Raw genomic sequence first — 19,647 nt, 5'->3', positions numbered from 1 at the left:
TAAATATATACATAATTTAAAAATAAAAGTTTAATCTTGTGTGTCATAATGGTGTTTGTTTAATTAGCCTATAAAAAAGTGTTTTATTTATAAATTTTGTTGTATTTTCGTAAAATTACAGGCTATCAAAATAGAAAATATTCATAAAGTATGTTTATTTATATGTTCTGTACGATTTATCTTCTATTTTTTGGGACACATATTTTTCATCTAAAGGTGTGAGAAATTGAAAAGCTTGCGACTTGATGTAAAAAGTAACTGTAAATCACTTGGTTTTTAAAAATGAAATTGAATGTAACGTAGCAATCCACTCCTTGTTATATAAATATGTACCACCACCTAATATGGTATTTCTGTCTTGAAAACAATAAGTAAAGTTTGATTTTCTGTTATAAATCTTTTATTCTAATGACTGTTTGAACATTTTAGTACAAATAATTATTGTTTAAAGATATGGGCATTCCAAATACAAAGATGGAAAATTTTTTTACAATTAAAAATATATGTGTTGCAAATTATATATTTTTTATTTTAAATTACGTGTGTTTTATAAAGTTTACTGTTCTGTTTAAGATTTGCAAGTAATAAAATAAATACGATTCGTACTTCTGCTAGTCTTCAATTATATACCATTTCAAAAAGTCCAGTTCAGAAAGTTGTATTGCTAACAATATATTTATAGTTAATTGCTTGTAAATGCTTACACTGTATTTATCTATGTATAGGTGAGGCCAATATGAGACTCAAGCTACACACAATACACCACATTCATGCGATCCACCACCAAGGTATATATGTATGTGTTCATCACAAGTTCTGCACACTCAGGATTATTTGTACACATTCCCACATACGGGGGTGCCGCAATCTAGCATTCCTTCAGCTTTAACTATTTCATTATGTTTCTAGCACTGAAATTATTCGTCGTACCAAATTAGCTCAGTTTTAAAAGACAACGAAAAATAATCTGCATGACCATATCTCATCCATATGTTACTGGAATAATTTTATTTACCTTATACTGATGGTGTAGAACTGTTTCGGGATTAAAAGTTTTAGTATGTTAGAATTATTTCTTTCAGATGGTTCTAAAACTATGATTAATTAAATGGTTATGGAATCTAAGTAATTTAGACGAACGAGGAAGACAAAAGCTATAATTTCATTGTAATCAAAAGAGAAATAGTTCCTTACCGCTGTTAAAGCTATAATTCTGACGTGTTTATAACTTAAAACCCTTTAAAGGTAATTATAATAATTATTATAACATAAAGTGTTGAATTATACAAAAAAAAGGATAAATACGGTAGAACTTTATACTCGATCATGGTTTTGCATCTGACTAAAATACTATACATTCAAAAGATTCTCGAAAATTTACAGCTTTTATTTTTAAAATTTAATTATTGCATATAAGTTATAAAAGTAAATACGCAGTGAGCGTAAGTATTCAATATTGGTGAACAAAAAATACAAGTAACATATAAAATAGGAACGGCTCCAAACAAAGCTGGTCGGTTGGGCACCCCCACCAACAGTAACTAAAGAACTTGTGAGAACGGAAGAAGGACTGTAGGAGAACCTGCTCTGACGTAGTCTAGTAATGAAAGATGATGCGTACCACATATTACACATATGGACAGACCTGCAGACAAAACAGAGAGAGGCGTCAACAGAAGCACATAGAGGTACAGTAGCAGCGTGATTGTGATATTAGTCTACTGGTAAAGGTGTTAGCCGTGACTGCCATGGAGGAAGGAGAAATTGAGTGGTAAAGCTTTGTTACACAAGAGATGCTCATCCAGTGCTATATATTAAGGCAAGGAAAATTGAGGGGCTCAGGTAACGGTGAAAATATCATGTGGCGCAGCCCTATCGTCGGACCTCAGAACTTAAATATCCCCCGGACCTCAACAACCTCGTCCGTATGAATGATTAATTCCCTGTGCAACTAATACAATAATACCTAAAAGTCAGGGAATGGGCGAAAGTTTGTAACGGAATTAGGGCGGTTTTGAAAAGTTGTTCGTCCCGAAATTGTATATACTAGTAAAAATTATAATTTACATTATAAAGAAAATAATTAAGAAACATCCAACTAAACAATTTGTACTTTTTAAGCTAACGTTAGTGTTTATCACTACTTTCCACCCCTTGGCTAAATATTTCAGGTTAACGTTTTTGTAAACCCCATGTATAAAACAAGAAAAATTTGAAGCCAAAGGTTATTATAATATTTTAACAATAAGATAATCACCCCAGACAATGAAAAAGGATTTAAAATATATTTAGTAAGATGTACGCGTGGGTGATATCGGTGAAATTAAATCTTTTTGAATGATAAAAAATGTATAAAATCGCAATACACAAAAACTGTAAACTTTGAAACTGTTCACAAATCTAACATAATTATAATACCGTTATGACCACGATATTTACAGTTTTAGGGTGATGAGAAATGTATCACATTGTAAAATATATGTAAATAAACACATTCATATATATCATACAATTTCTCCTTCCTCCATGGCTGTATTAAATAAACTGATTACCTTCTACATAGATCTCCTTGCAGTTCTCATACTTATGTATAAGTAGGCTACCTGAGTAAATTCGTCAACTACCTTCTATTTAATGTAAAACCTGTTCATTAAATTGTAGTGTGGACCTTATATGGAATGGCATCAATAAAGTAAGTTTGGTCTTTCAAACACACCGGGGCTAACATCTTTAACACGAGTGTTTGGAGTTCTATTATGTTCTGTAGACTGTAGCAACATCAATCAATACGAAAGTAATTATCAGAATAAACTACAAGGTTTCAAAACTTTCCTGGAAAAACATAAAGTTAAATTGATAGTATGTTCCTTTTTCTCAAAATGTAGGTAGTAAATTAACACTAGTTACACCGGTTACTGCACCAAAATATATTTTTACTACCAACAATTTTTAGTTGACGTTTTCACAAATGAAGTGAAAATAAAAGGATGATTGTTTAACAGGAATTATTTTAGGAGACGCATTATTAGGCATTAATTCTTTAGCGTATCTGCTAAAGCTTTGTTGATGCCTGAGTGACAGGACCAACCGACAAGTGCAAACTAAGATTAAATCTTCCTCGAGATGAAAGAATCCTGTAATCTTGTAAGGGCATGACACCACTATTATCGTAAAAAAATATGACAACACCCCAAGAAACACGTGTCCAGGGATCCCATTGAGAGACGCGTGCCGGGTTCGCGGCAAAAAACGAACAATTTAATCGCCCCTCTTCCTGATCGGGGCATCAAAGTGGGGTGGAACCGGGTCTGTATAAATCTTCTTGGAGGGGATCTTGGATCTGGCATCATGGAGAGATCATTGACTCCAGGATGTGTCCTTGTCAGTGAGGATGCTGCGGTGTCCAGATCTTGGTAAAGTCATCGGAGGCAAGGAGTGGTATTAGAGACAGTTAAAGCGCAATTAATTGCTCAATCTAATGCTAAAATGAAGTTTTATTTCCTAGGCATTACGTATTAGTAAAGGTATGTGCACAGTATAAGCGTAATGTGAAACGTGTTAGTTAGTCTACTTCTACAGCGGAGTACATTCACTGATGTTAACTTGAGTTCTAATTTCTAATTGCGATATTAATAAAGCAACAAAGTACTATACTCGTAAAAATAAGAGTGCGTTGTTAGTCTAATGACCAACCATCTAAGCACAGGTTCAGAGCTGTCATAAATATCAAGTATACGGTGCAAAGCATTAAATATTTTTGAACTATTTTACTCTTTTTGGCCTGTAAAGAAATTATTACTGATTTTCGAATTTGAAACAACTCGACTGTACTAACATAATAGGCCAGATGGAGGGTGAGATTTTAAATAAAATTAATGAAAAAGATAAAATTTGCTTAAATATGGAATAGATTACACTTGAAAACGATTTGCTAAAGCTAAAAGCGTGGTTTTAGAATGGTGTACACGAATGAGAAACGTTAAGGTACAACATTTGTAGTACTTATGGTACTTAAGCTTACCTCAGCTGAAAGCCGGGTAGTGGGGATTCAGGGAACAAGTCCAGGCTCTCCGATATGGAGGAGCTGGGACTCGGCGTGGCGTCTAGACCGTTTCGTAGGGCCTCGACCTTCTTCTTGACCCGCCCTCGCTTCCTCTCGAACTTGGAGGTCTCCATGGAGGTCGCTCTGCGGCGCGCCGACTTGCCCGGCTTGGCGTCAGGGTTGATCATCCACCAAGAGGATTTGCCCGTGCCCTCGTTCTGCACCCTCATGAAGCGGTTGTGCAGCGAAAGGTTGTGTCTTATGGAGTTCTGCAACACAGTGATCAGTTTGGTTAGGCTCGGGTTGAGCAAAATTATCGTTGAAAAAGTCCATTTGGGATCTACGAAAGAAAGTTGTGATTCGAGGAAAAATAGTATTTTATAGTCCTGTATATACAGTGTAATATTACTTAGTATTACTACCTGTTGTGATTGTTTCAATCCTAATAATATTATAAATGTGAAAGTGCCTTTACTTGTTTGTTTTACTTTCACGCACAAACTATGCAATCGATTGTACTGTAATATTACATGAAGATTCTTATGGTACCTAGGATGAATATTCTTATTACGAAAATCCTTCCGGGCTACGCCTCACTGGTCCTTAAAGTAGCAAAAGATCTCATCTTGGTCACTATAGTTGTGAAATATTAATTGAACATTGATTTATGACAGCACGACCCTATGTTTAATTAATTTAACCACTACTTTAAGTTTTTATTTATAGTATCTAAATTCTCCGATGAGTAACCATTTGTTTTCACATTTTTTTAAGTTTTCAGCGATTAGGCAAGTACTGACATACCAAGTCGTAAAACATAACATGGTCAGAATTTGACTCCGAAGACTCCCTTTAAAACAGTCGGTTAGATGAAAGTTCGCTGGATTGTGTTTTTGAACTAATATACCAAATCTAGCTTTGAGTGTTCAAAAATATTGAAACTATTTTTCAGATTATAAAGAGAAAAACACGTAAATAGCGTTATTATTAATGTAATTTTAATTGTACCTTTTTAGCATATATAAAGCATTAGATATAATAAACAAAGTTACTATCTAACTTGTACTATCAATTTAAAGTAGGGAGCTAACTAAGACACCTGAGAGGGCTTTGGGGTTCAGGTACTCAGGTACCGATCAATTTTCTATTAAAAAAATAAATTTCACTAATGTGGTTCCTTTAATAGAAATGTTATGTTGAAATCAAAATTTACACTTAACGGTTTACATTGTTGTTCATAATGACCTTTCCAGTAGACGTGTGAGACGTTCATTTTATTTTTATAGAAATGATTTTTAATTATTATTCTATCCACGTACTGTAGGCACTTTTGTCACATATACCGGTATGGTGTTACTATTTTCCCACTGTAAAAATCATTTTTAGGAGGCAGTTAATAAACTACAAATATTTCGTATCAATAAAATGATATATTGTAAGTACCACACAGAATCTACAATAATTTTGTCTATTGATACTTATTTAAAAAATGACTTAATTTACTAATAAGTATAAGAATAACATATTTGCGAAGAAATGTAAAATAGAACAACAAATTAAAATAATTTGTTCAAATTGGCTCAAATTTAGCAGTAGTGTGAATAACAACTCTTGTTCTGGCGAAAATGACAATAAATTATTCTTTTGCATTTTAAGTATGATGCTCTTATCGTTTTGTATAGTAAACTTGCGGAACTCGAAATGTGTCGATCCTCCTTCTACACTGCAGGAGGAATCCGACTGTGTCCTGACAGGAACCGATAAATCTACATTAGTTTTGAGAGACTCGCTCGAGTGTAGGCCATACGAGATTCATTACTTTCTTAACTTCGGTACTTCGAGATCCATAAAACATAAAATATCTAGTTAGGAAGAAGCCTCGACGAGTTAAAGTTTCAACTGAAATAAATGGACTTTCACCAAATAAAGGAACCCTCAGCAGTAAGTATAAGTTGGTGAAGTTTCCAAGATGTTCGGAAAAAATGGACTCCACACGTCATAAATGTCTCGGTCCAGACCTTAGCGACTGTTCGACCGTGTTACATTCTTATGAAGTATTAGTCGAGAGCACAATTATTATACTTCCACAGAACACAACAATAAATACGTCAGTGAACATCTTTCTAGAGTTGGCCTCTAAATTAAATCCAAGAATATTTGTTCGGACACAATCTGTTTGTATATCCCTTTCAGCACTGTAGGAAGATTTCATGTGACAATGCCATTTATACATTTCATAATTATTGTGGTTGTTTAACGTTTACCCTAATTAAAAGTTGTTTCTACGACGACATATTATAAATTCTTAGAGTGTTACCATACTCTATTGTGGGAATTTAGGTCACCAATAACTTGAAATTCAACAAGTAAAAATATAATTTCAAATTATTTAGGTAATAGGATATTCATTATAATCACATGTAAAAATTCAAATACCATTAAATTTGTTATAAATTATGGTTGATTTTATATAGAAAAGTATGACTATATCTTGTGGAGACATGGACGGGTGGATATTAGCATGTACTGATAAGTATAGCTAAGTAATATCTTGTACTGACAAGAACTGTTAGACAGTATCTTGTATTGACACGTAAGGATAGATCATGTTTTGGAATTTATATCAAGATAGTGTCGTGTGTTGACATACTTGCTGTATGGTATCGTGCGTTAACGTGTATTGATATATTGCATCTCGTGGTACACGCATGGCTAGGCATTATCTTGTACTGATAAGAATGGTTAGGTAGTATCTTGTGTTGACACGTAAGGATAGGTCATGTTTTGGAATTTATGTCTAGATAGTGTTGTGTGTTGACAAAAGAGCTGTATGGTATAGTGCGTTAAACGGTGTATTGATAGATTGCATCTCGTGGTACACGCATGGCTAGGCATTATCTTGTACTGATAAGAGTCATGGTTAGGTTAGTATCTTGTGTTGACACGTAAGGATAGGTTCATTTTTTTGGAATTTTATTTCTAGATAGTGTTGTGTGTTGACAACAAGAGCTGTATGGTATTTTTTTTTTTTTTCGTGTTGTTAACGTGTATTCATAGATTGTATCTCGTGGTACACGCATGGCTAGGCATTATCTATGTACTGATATGAATGGTTAGGATAGTGTATCTTGTGTTGACACGTAGGGATAGGTCATGTTTTGGAAATTTATGTCTAGATAGTGTTGTGTGTTGACAAAAAAGGAGCTGTATGGTATAGTGTGTTAAACGTGTAATTCATAGATTGTATCTCGTGGTTACACGCATGGCTAGGCATTATCTTGTACTGATAAGAATGGTTAGGTAGTATCTTGTGTTGACACGTAAGGATAGGTCATGTTTTGGAATTTATGTCTTAGATAGTGTTGTGTGTTGACAAAGAGCTGTATGGTATCGTGCGTTACGGTGTATTGATAGATTGGCATCTCGTGGTACACGCATGGCTAGGCATTATCTTGTACTGATAAGAATGGTTAGGTAGTATCTTGTGTTGACACGTAAGGAGTAGGTCATGTTTTGGAATTTTATGTCTAGATAGTGTTGTGTGTTGACAAAAGAGCTGTATGGTATCGTGTGTTAACGTGTATTCATAGATTGTATCTCGTGGTACACGCATGGCTAGGCATTATCTTGTACTGATTAAGAATGTTTAGGTAGTATCTTGTGTTGGACACGTTAAGGATAGGTCATGTTTTGAGAATTTATGTCTAGATAGTGTTGTGTGTTGACAAAAAGAGCTGTATGGTATCGTGTGTTAAACGTGTATTCATTAGATTGTATCTCGTGGTACACGCATGGCTAGGACATTATCTTGTACTGATATAGAATGGTTAGGTAGTATCTTGTGTTGACACGTAAGGATAGGTCATGTTTTGGAATTTATGTCTAGATAGTGTTGTGTGTTGACAAAAGAGCTGTATGGTATCGTGCGTTAACGTGTATTGATAGATTGGATCTCGTTTTTGGTACACGCACATGGCTAGGCATTATCTTGTACTGATAAGAATGGTTAGGTAGTATCTTGTGTTGACACGTAAGGATAGGTCATGTTTTGGAATTTATGTCTATGATAGTGTTGTGTGTTGACAAAAGAGCTGTATGGTATCGTGTGTTAACGTGTATTCAATAGATTGTATCTCGTGGTACACGCATGGGCTAGGCATTATCTTTGTACTGATAAGAATGGTTAGGTGAGTTATGTCTTGTGTTGACACGTAAGGACTAGGTCATGTTTTGGAATATTATGTGCTAGATAGTGTTGCGTCGTTTGGTGTGTGACAAAAGGTAGCTGTATGGTATCGTGCGTTAACGTGTATTGATAGATTGCATCTCGTGGTACACGCAATGGCTAGGCATTATCTTGTACTGATAAGAATGGTTAGGTAGATATCTTGTGTTGACACGTAAGGATAGGTCATTGTTTTGGAATTTATGTACTAGATAGTGTTGTGTGTTGACAAAATGAGCTGTATGGTATCGCCCTGTGTTAAGTGTATTCATAGATTGTATCTCGTGGTACAAGCATGGCTAGGCATTATCTTGTACTGATAAGAATGGTTTTAGGTAGTACTCTTGTGTTGACACGTAAAGGATAGGTCATGTTTTGGAATTCAAGGCAACTATGTCTAGATAGTGTTGTGTGTTGACAAAAGAGCTGTATGGTATCGTGTGTTACTACGTTGTATTCATAGATTGTATCTCGTGGTACACGCATGGCTAGGGCATTATCTTGTACTGATAAGATATGGTTAGGTAGTATCTTGTGTTGACACGTAAGGACTAGGTCATTATGTTTTGGGAATTTATGTCTAGATAGTGTTGTGTGTTGACAAAAGAGCTGTATGGTATCGTGTGTGTTAACGTGTATTCATAGATTGTATCTTCGTGGTACACGCATGGCTAGGCATTTATCTTGTACTGATAAGAATGGGTTAGGTAGTATTTGTGTTGACACGTAAGGATAGGTCATGTTTTGGAATTTATGTCTAGATAGTGTTGTGTGTTGACAAAAGAGCTGTATGGTATCGTGTGTTAACGATGTATTCATAGATTGTATCTCGTGGGTTACACGCATGGCTAGGCATTATCTTGTACTGATAAGAATGGTTAGGTAGTATCTTGTGTTGACACGTAAGGATCTAGGTAATTTGTTTTGGAATTTATGTCTAGATAGTGTTGTGTGTTGACACAATAGAGCTGTATGGTATCCGTGCGTTAACGTGTATTGATATATTGCATCTCGTGGTACACGCATGGCTAGGCATTATCTTGTACTGATTATGAATGGTTAGGTAGTATCTTGTGTTGTGACAGTAAGGATAGGTCATGTTTTGGAATTTATGTCTAGATAGTGTTGTGTGTTGACAAAAGAAGCTTCTGTATGGTATCGTGCGTTAATGTGTATTGGATAGATTGCATCTACGTGGTACACGCATGGCTAGGCATTATCTTGTACTGATAAGAAATGGTTAGGTAGTATCTTGTGTTGACACGTAAGGATAGGTCATGTTTTTTGGAATTTATGTCTAGATAGTGATGTGTGTTGACAAAAGAGCTGTATGGTATCGTGTGTTAAACGTTGTATTCATAGATTGTATCTCGTGGTACACGCTTATGGCTAGGCATTATCTTGTACTGATAAGAATGGTTAGGTTAGTAATCTTGTGTTGACACGTAAGGATAGGTATGTTTTGGAATTTAATGTCTAGATAGTGTTGTGTGTTGACAAAAGAGCTGTATGGTATCGTGCGTTAACGTGTATTGATAGATTGTATTCTCGTGGTACACGCATGGCTAGGCATTATCTTGTACTGATAAGAATGGTTAGGTAGTATCTTGTGTTGACACGTAAGGATAGGTCATGTTTTGGAATTTATGTCTAGATAGTGTTGTGTGTTGACAAAAGAGCTGTATGGTATCGTGTGTTTAACGTGTATTTCATAGATTGTATCTCGTGTGGTACAAGCATGGCTAGGCATTATCTTGTAATGATAAGAATGGTTAGGTAGTATCTTGTGTTGACACGTAAGGATAGGTCATGTTTTGGAATTTATGTCTAGATAGTGTTGTGTGTTGAACAAAAGGAAGCTGTATGGTATCGAGTGTGTTAAACGTGTATTCATAGATTGTATCTCGTGAGTACACGCATGGCTAGGCATTATCTTGTACTGATATAAGAATGGTTAGGTCGTATCTTGTGTTGACACGTAAGGATTAGGTTCATGTTTTGGAATTTATGTTAGATAGTGTTGTGTGGTTGACAAAAGAGCTGTATGGTATCGTGTGTTAACGTGTATTCATAGATTGTATCTCGCTGGTACACGCATGGGCTAGGCATTATCTTGTAATGATAAGAATGGTTAGGTAGTATCTTGTGGTTGACAAGTAAGGATAGGTCATGTTTTGGAATTTATGGTCTAGATAGTGTTGCGTGTTGACAAAAGAGCTGTATGGTATCGTGTTGTTAACGTTGTATTCATAGATTGTATCTCGTGGTACACGCATGGCTAGGCATTATCTTGTACTGATAAGAATGGTTAGGTAGTATCTTGTGTTGACACGTAAGGATAGGTCATGTTTTGGAATTTATGTCTAGATAGTGTTGTGTGTTGACAAAAGAGCTGTATGGTATCGTGCGTTAACGTGTATTCATAGATTGTATCTCGTGGTACACGCATGGCTAGGCATTATCTTGTACTGATAAGAATGGTTAGGTAGTATCTTGTGTTGACACGTAAGGATAGGTCATGTTTAGGAATTTATGTCTAGATAGTGTCGTGTGTTGACATAAGTGATGTATGGTATCGTGCGTTAACGTGTATTGATAGATTGTATCTTGTAGTACATGTATGGCCAGATAGTATATGTGCTTTTGAAACTAGACATATCGTATGAGAAATAAAAAACTGATCAATTATAAGGAAAACACAATAATGAGCTTATTACCTTCTGGGAATGGTGATCTGTGTGACATTGATCCCACTTTTCCACGCGCATGAGACGGATGGATTAAATTAAATTAAATTAATTAGTTCCTATTTATATCCCTACTCACGTTCGTTTTTGAAATCGTTAGTGTTCAAAATGTATTAAACTGGCAATAAATAGTTATCAACTGTTAATTACTTTAATTATAATCTCAGAAATTTCCAGAATTGTGTATTTACCAACTAAAATGCATACGAGACACAAAAAGGATTATAATAGATGCTTTTTCTAGATCCATTTACGTGTTATATATAATCCTTATCTTACTCCTAACTTGTGTGAGAATATTGGATGCCAAAGCTGAAATTTTTATAAAGGACAGTACAACATAACGATTGCAAATATAGGACGACTTGAATGAATAACAGATAAATAAATACTCCAAAGAAAAGTATTCCACAGGATCGTTCAACCAAGAATGTAACCTATTTAGTAAGAATGATAACGGATAGCACGACTATAAAATTTGGAAACAACAGTTCTACTGATAATTCATGGGTTTAATCACGACGTATTAATTAATCACTGGATTGACTTATCACAAAATATATACTAAGATAAGCAAATTAAAAGGTTCAACAACGGAAATTACTTAAGCAGAGTAACAGTTATGTGGACAGTAGAACTGATTGAATGCGTCGGCCTCTACAAGACGGTTATGACACATTACAAGGTATTATATTAGTAAACTCGTAATAAGGTCTGGGTTTATCCTGCTATATCAGAGGTCACGCTGATAACGATGATGACTGAGCTGAGTTCCGACCCGACCTTCTTATCATCGACGCTCTACCAGAAGTTGGTCTTATATAATGGTATGCGCTATATCCATGGTAATACGGATTAAAGAGTTATTGATTCAATATTTCTTCTGAGTTGTAGTAGGAATTCTATTTTGATTATTCAATGTGTTACACAGGTTACCCTGTACATTTTAATATCAACTTTCCGTTCCAGTTTTTATCAATGCCCACCGATCAGCCACTGGACAATCTGAACTATTTGCACTGTTGTAAAATTGTCAAACAAAAGTAACCACTAAAATTGAGATTCACCCATTAGATTTATAGAAACCATAAAAAGAAGTTGAAAATATTACTGCATTGCAGAATGAGCGATTTTTAATCTACTAGCAGTAGAGGCACTGAAATGCACCACGACCCACGACAGGAAGCAGTAAAACCTCGTTATAGTGGACCTCACTTTTTCTGACTTTTGATAGACTGGTCGGTGTTTTCGAAGTTATATCTCATTGACCAAGCTATAAATATTGAGCTAAAAGTAAGTTACGGAGAATTTTTACAATTCATTGTCTGCTTTCGTGACTATACATTGACAATTCAGTATTATTCGTTTTTAGAATTGTATCAATTGATTGGTTATATGACAGGCGGTATTCACTTTAATTAGGATATTTTTCTGCGGACAACACCGATTCCCTGTTATCCGTTTAATGAGACGTCGCTAAATTCCATCCCGTGGGAAGAGGGTATTAATTCGGTTTGACCTCCATTCCAAATCCGGCCAACTGATAAACGTGGGGCCGGATTTTACGAGTGTGGCGCCAAATGCCTCCCGCTCCCACTCCCCAACGCGAACAAAAGTCGACGGAGTCCCGATATTGAAGTGTAAAGTCTGGACCTATAAGACTAAGAAAGTTTCGAGATTGGTTTCCACCAGATAAAATCTAGTGAGACCTTTTCTGGGTTAAGTGTTCGAGACTAACTGCCCTACTACTTACCGGCGAGTTGTACAGTGATGTTGGGCGTCCTCAGGGTCGTGTAATAATCCACTCAACTTCGGATGTATAGCTAACTGAAACTCTTCCCCTGGCATGTTTAGGCGGATAAATTCGAAACCACAGCACTAAATCATTTGTTATAAATTAACCGTTAAAAAGTCTACAATTCTTTTAATTTTCTTTGTTAACTGCTTTGTATCGCTCACTTACCGTGGTAGTTGTTAGTAATGTAATATACAAAGGGCAAAATATTTTAAGTAAATAAGGGGGGAAAAGATAACCGTTATATTTATCCATCACATAGTAACGGTTTTATCCAGCTTACGTATTTACACTACGTACACATTTTATTGACCTTCATTGAAGAAGTGTGTGGGATTTTTTTAGCACTTTGACTAAGAGTCATTTGGGAAATTTGTTTAGGTGTTACAACGCTTCCTAATTTTGAAATGTGTAAATTTTTATGAAATATTGAGTTTCAAAATTGTTATATCCTTTTACCTACTCTGAACAGGTTCGCTACAACGTGCATGAGACGTAGGCATCGAAACAATAGACGCAGCTTAAATCCCTTTCAATGACAAACCGTTGGATCTATCCAATGGCAACAAAATACAAGCTTGTTACTACTGTATATGAGTATTTTGAATATTAATTGTACGTTGTAAGGAGATATAAATTCTTACTTAAACATTCCTTGTTGGTAGTACAAAATCTAATATTTTTCAAACGCCTGTTTAATTTGCAAGCAAACATCCTTAAATATTGCAGATCTATCAGGAATATGTCAGCTTATTACGGTAGACATGTTTAACATTAACAGAGCACTAAAATTCATAGAATCGAAAACTATATTTCAGATACATGTAACTAGCCTGTTGAGAATCGATATTCATCAAGTGTAGATCGATTTCCGCTATCGCTCCACACCGCTCAGCGACATACCGGCTGTCTCCACCCCGCCAAAAATTGGAAGCTTGGAGCAGTAAATTTGTCGGACTCGGCGCGCATATCTCTGATGAGAAACGACTGTCTTCCTGTCGCCTCCAGCGCATAAATCTCCGACGTCACTTTTATATTTCAATAAAATTTATTCGTCGCCGAGTCGTTAGCGCTCCGTTCCCAATCGGTTATTAATTGCTCAGTCAATCCTTCGCGCGGTTTTTTGCGGGACCGGATCGGGGGGGGGTGGGTGGGAGGTCTTGGGGGGGGGGGGACATTAGGTAACAGACGCTACAACGCTCATTCCAAACGATTTGAGATACAAAAGTCTACAGATTTGGCCATTCCTATCAATATTTCTGACATAGAACAATGTGCATTTATGGAATTGATATCTGTACGGAGTTATAACTCTTAAATTGGAAATTAAAAAATACGTGCATACAAATTTATTTTGGAACATGAAATTTTGTTGTCTGCCTCAGCAGAACGCCTAAACTTAGGGGGGGGGGGGCAAGTGGAAGTGAAAACTTGTAGTTTCCTTTTCGTAAGTTTTCTCGGTTTTCAAACGTTGAGTACTTATTATGCGGGGGGAAATACACATTCAGTACATATTTATTGTTACGGTTGTATATTTTACATTATATAGATTTATCCTTTTGTTAATTTTAATGATTAATGAAATCTTAGTAATAATACAAATTCACCTACGATTAATACTTCTTTAAAAAACACACACACACTCAACTACAGTGGGTGTGTCACGTGACTTTCGAGGAATACAGCGTACTTCAATCACAGGTTACGTGTTAGCAGACTTTTAGGTAATTAGTAATGATAGGCACAATAATAACACTATAATGGAATTTGAAGAACACATAAATATTCGTTAGACTTGTATCACTTATTAATTAATTAAACAGCGATAAATCTCTCTCTCTCTCTCTCTCTCTCTCTCTCACTCACTCACTCACTCACTCACTAAATAAGTGCAGTATCAACATTGGGGGACGTACACAAACATGTGTAGGCGTTTCTTATTCTACATGAGTATAAGGGTAAAATTGCAATTTTTATCGCATAAAGATGTAATAGTGTAATAAGGTCTTAAAAAAGAAATCAAATCAACATTGGTGTTGAGTGATAACAAAATGTTACAAAACATGGCCAAATAAGTGAATGTAATTGAATCATGACTATCTAGTTAAGTAACGAATTATCACACTCGAGAGAAAAAGTTTAAACTTGTAAAAGCCAATATAGTACACAGTAGGCAATGAATTATAAAGGTAAATATTTCCAACTATCAAGTCCCACAAATCAAAGGATATGAATTGAATTGATCCTAAATGTTGAAACTTTATTTGTTCCAGATATCGCGGGGAACGACGTGAAAGATGAAAGTTGCAAGTTAAAGTTGAGATTTGGGAACGGGGTAAGGGGACGGGCGGGCGCGGCGGCCGTCGCCTGTGATTAGTTTATGGCACATCGGCAGCAGCAACTCTAGAGAGCGTCGCCCTTGCCGCCGCGACGCTTTCCTTGTGACACCTACTCTCATGTAAACTTAAGACATATCAGTTAAAATTTAGGGAAAGGTGATTAGTTTATGGTACATTAGAAGCGGTAATTATGGAGAACGTAGCCCATGCCGCCGCGACGCTTTCCTTGTGACACCTCCTCTTATGTAAACTAAGACATATCAGTTAAAATTTAGGGATAAGGTGATTAGTTTATGGTACATTGGAAGTGGTAATTATGGAAAGCGTCGCCCTCTGCTGCCGCGACGCTTTTCTTATGATACCTCCTTTCACGTACGCTAATGTACATCAATAATGACATTTTTAGGAAAAGTAATTAGAAAATCTTAGCACGTAGTTTTAATTTCAAAAATATAGAAACGTTAAAATTCTTAATAAGAACTTTATTGGTCAAATTTAATATATTTGGATATCGTTAAAGACCTACAAGACTTAGAGGAAAGCAGTGCCAAATAGTATATTTGCACGTTATATACATGAAAAAAAAAAAAAACATCTCTACGACGATCCTGGCAAAAGTTATGGCCAAACAACCTCTTACATCTAAGGGTGTAAATCAAGTCCTGATACGCCTGGATATAGTCCAAACGGATTGAAATATCAATTTACAACCTTCACCAAAATTATCAAATTACTTTTTTGGATTTTTTTGTAAAAAAATGTAACCCACCTCTTCGAGGGGGGGAGGGGTTAGAAGGGCATAACTTTAAATTTTGAAATTGCAACCTCTATCTTGTGACATGTCATATTAAAGGTCTATTCAACAGAAACACAATGACACTAAGAATGGTTCACTAACACCTGTACGCTGTTTCTAGTAAAAGTGATGGGCAAATGACGCAACAAATAATAATCTGTAGGGACAATGTCAATGTCTTGTGCATATGGACACAATGTATGCGTGATATATTTCAGTAAGGCTTAGAAGGGGGAAGGTTATCCCTTTAAGTAGTATCTAATTTTTGTGGTGTGCCTAGTTTTGGTAAGAGCTGTCTTTTTTCCAGATACCATTACAACGTAAGAGATTATATGCCCATCACTTTTGCTAGGATCGTCGTAGAGACGTTTTGTTCATGCAATTGTGTTTCTATTGAATATACCTTTAAAATGACACGTCACAAGATAGAGGTTGCAGTTTGAAAATTTAAAGTCACCGCCTTCTAACTCCCCTTGAAAAGCTGGGTGGCATTTTTGTTACCCTAAAAAATCCAAAAAAAGTAATTTAATAAGTCTAGTGAAGGTTGTAAATTGATGTCAATCCATTTGGAATATATCCAGGCGTATTAGGACTTAATATACACCCTTAGATGTTGGTTGTTTGTCCATAACTTTTGCTTGGATCGTCGTAGAGATGGTTTTCATGTGATTACGTTTCTTTTGTATGTACATTTCAAATTATATGTAACAAATATAAGGGTTGCAATTTGAAAATGTCAAGTGACCCCTTTTTCCTTCTTTTGAAAATAAGAGGGGTATTTTTATCCATGATAAAGTCAAAACAATATTTTAATAGGTATGGTGAAGATTTTACATCGATATCTCTATCAGTTTGGAATATATCTATCAGAACGTAATTTATAACTTGTATAGTACGACGCTTGTGATATAATGATGCTCGCTACTGACTGACACATAGAGTCCACAATACTGTCCCTAAGTTCACCCTGGAGTTGTTAACTGAGTTTCACTTGCGTTATAAGATCTGTGTTCGATTATTATCTGTGTATAACGGTCTTTAATTGGTCACTTGAATAGTTTTCACATTCTTACAGCTTGAAGTATCCATCAGTGAAGGCGTTTACAGCAAATAGTACTTACTAATCAGAACACAAAACTGTTTATTCACACAGTCTTTTGGAATATTACCACACAAGTACAAAATATTTGATAATATTTCTTTGCACGAACTGATTGACTTGTGTTTTGTGAGAACATTACAAAAGTTATTTGCAGGTTCAGTTAGTCCCAGGATTGTGGAAGAAATAGGATTTTTCCGGACATTTGCCATCGTTCACTGATAAAAAACATTAGTAACAGTGTTATTGATCTTTTGAATCATTAAACAAAGGAGAATGTCCAGATAATCCTGTTTCCTTCACAATCCTTCCATCGTCAAAAACAAACATACACAAAGAAGTCACAGGATTAGTCACCCTCCTCCTTGATCTTATGGAGTCACTGCCGCCCTCTCACGTATAAAGGTGATTCAATCGGTGTACGTTTTAAAAGTAAATTACTCTGAAATTAAAAAAATAATACAACCAAAAATAGAATGCAATATCTGGAGTTGCTGTGGTCTGGAATTCAATTGTAATGGCCCTGGTCTGTATGTATGTCGAATGGTTTTAAGGATATTTACAGCTATAACTGTAGTTATGGTTATTTTAATGACCTCTTGCGTCAACGTGTGACTAATATATACACAGAAATTAAATTCCTAAAAAATCATGTTATTTAACTTAAATAGTGAAGCGTTTTGTAACTTTATAAACTCCGTAATTAGTGCAGTCTAACATATCGCAAGGTTTCTTGGATGATGATAATCATCGGGTCGTGATCGGTTAATCATGTAAAATATGTTAAATAACTACTTCAAATGTATTAGTTAAATGTATTTTACACTTGTAGCAAACTGATATAATTTTAGTTAAAATCTCTTTTTCCAATACCTCTCATAGGTATAAAAACCTGTCAAAACGCTGAGTTATGGAATTTTTAGCTGCATTTACTATTTATTTCACAGCAAACTTCGTAACTTTCATGCCCCTTTCATTGATATAATGATAAGGCCTATTTAGCATAAGATCTCAAGTGTTAACAGAATTTACCGATTCGTCTTCCATTGTATGTATATTAAGTAGTTAACGTTCATTCAGTAACCTGTGCGGGCTGTATTACATTTAAGTTGAATTTTATTTACTATACACAAGACAATATTTTTAGTAATTAAACACGGATAGTACTAAATGATTGCTGAGATCACACTCGTAAAATATCCGGAACATAGTTCCCTAAAGATGTAGACGATAACGCTCTACTCGTATAGTTCCTAACTGTATTTACAAGTCCAAGCGAGGCAGTGTGTCCATATACTAAGCAGGACCAAATGTCATCAATAAAATGACAAAATAAGCGGGCCACTAAGTGGGGAAGCAACTCTGCGAGCACTTAACCCAGAAAACGTCCGACTTAGATTTTATCTACTGGAAACCAATCTGTAAAGTTTCTTTCAGAGTCTTTTGAGTCGGAACGTCGGAGATGTCCAGACTTTACACTTCAATATCGAGATCCTGTCTTTCGCTTTTGTGTCTAATGTCGGGAGGAGGGGCCTTCGGCGTCGAGGGTCTGACCTGGGCCGAGGCGTGCGGTACTTTGCAAAATATAGCCCCTAAAGTTTGAAATTTCGTAAGAGATATCTTACTCCGTGATGGGCAAAAAACCGTCATGCATTCTCGGGTGGAATACACCCGTGTGTACCTGTATATTAGTATTTTTGTTTTTGTACGCAAAGTATTTTTGTCATCTTTTGGAGAAAATTCCAGAAGATGAAGAAATTCCTCTGATATAAACAATTTTTGAATTCAAAGGGTGGGTCAAAACTAACCAGCAAATTCTAGATGGCTTATTTGATATGTTCGTTGAACATTATATGGTACTTAAACAACTTAACTGTTAATATTTCAAAATTATAATGAACACATTGAAACTTTATTAAAACTTATTACTATACATAAAACGTTGTTCCTAGACTTAAAATATTTTTCAACCATCTGATACTGTAAAATGTAAAATACCCCTTTCAATCAACACTGTCGGAAGAAAGCATCAAATTTGAAGTATATTAAAACTTTTTAAAGATACTTCTTACAATTATAAAACAATTTATTATTGCTGACATGTTACATATGATTAACGAAACTTTTAAGCCACTCTTTTATTTTAATTTTACAATGCATCTAAAACACTGAAATTAGATCTATACATTGTGAGTTTCAGAAATAATTCTATGCATTCAAGGAGTACAGCATCTTATTGTATGTGGGAAGATTTTGCTCTATAAGATTTTTGCACATATAATCTTACTCATATTTAAGTTTCTTTATTGGTCATCAATTTTAATACTTCATTCGCAAGATATTCGAGCATTCATAAGCGCATAGGAAAACGCTAGTGATTTTGTTTATAGTTGAAAAGGGAGTAACATAATAGAGCCAAATGATATTTTATCCAGGTTTGTAAAATGGCTTCATTAAATACGCAGGAAACTATCAGAGTGCAATTAAAGCTTGTTTCACACTTTCATGATGCCCTGCTGATATAAAATCGGCATAAACAAAATATAGCCTTGAAGTATTGTTTCACTGATGTTTTTGAAACTTCTAAAACCATAATTTATATTC

At 35.3% G+C, this 19,647-nt stretch overlaps 1 protein-coding gene across 3 annotated transcripts in view; it reads right to left on the bottom strand.

Annotated features, from left to right (window-relative positions):
• Positions 1-19,647, bottom strand: part of LOC124359341 (forkhead box protein O) — a 148,071-nt gene that overhangs the window by 27,817 nt on the left and 100,607 nt on the right. For 2 of the 3 annotated variants that reach the window (XM_046812011.1, XM_046812012.1), the window contains exon 2: positions 4,022-4,311. In XM_046812011.1, the coding sequence (XP_046667967.1) occupies positions 4,022-4,311 (290 nt within the window). Of the gene's footprint in view, positions 1-1,621; positions 1,646-4,021; positions 4,312-19,647 lie in introns of all 3 variants that reach the window. The other variant, XM_046812010.1, reaches the window with a different exon arrangement.

This window comes from Homalodisca vitripennis, chromosome 4 (assembly GCF_021130785.1).
Source record: "Homalodisca vitripennis isolate AUS2020 chromosome 4, UT_GWSS_2.1, whole genome shotgun sequence".
NCBI lineage: Eukaryota > Metazoa > Arthropoda > Insecta > Hemiptera > Cicadellidae > Homalodisca > Homalodisca vitripennis.
This window is presented reverse-complemented; position numbering and strand designations above follow the sequence as displayed.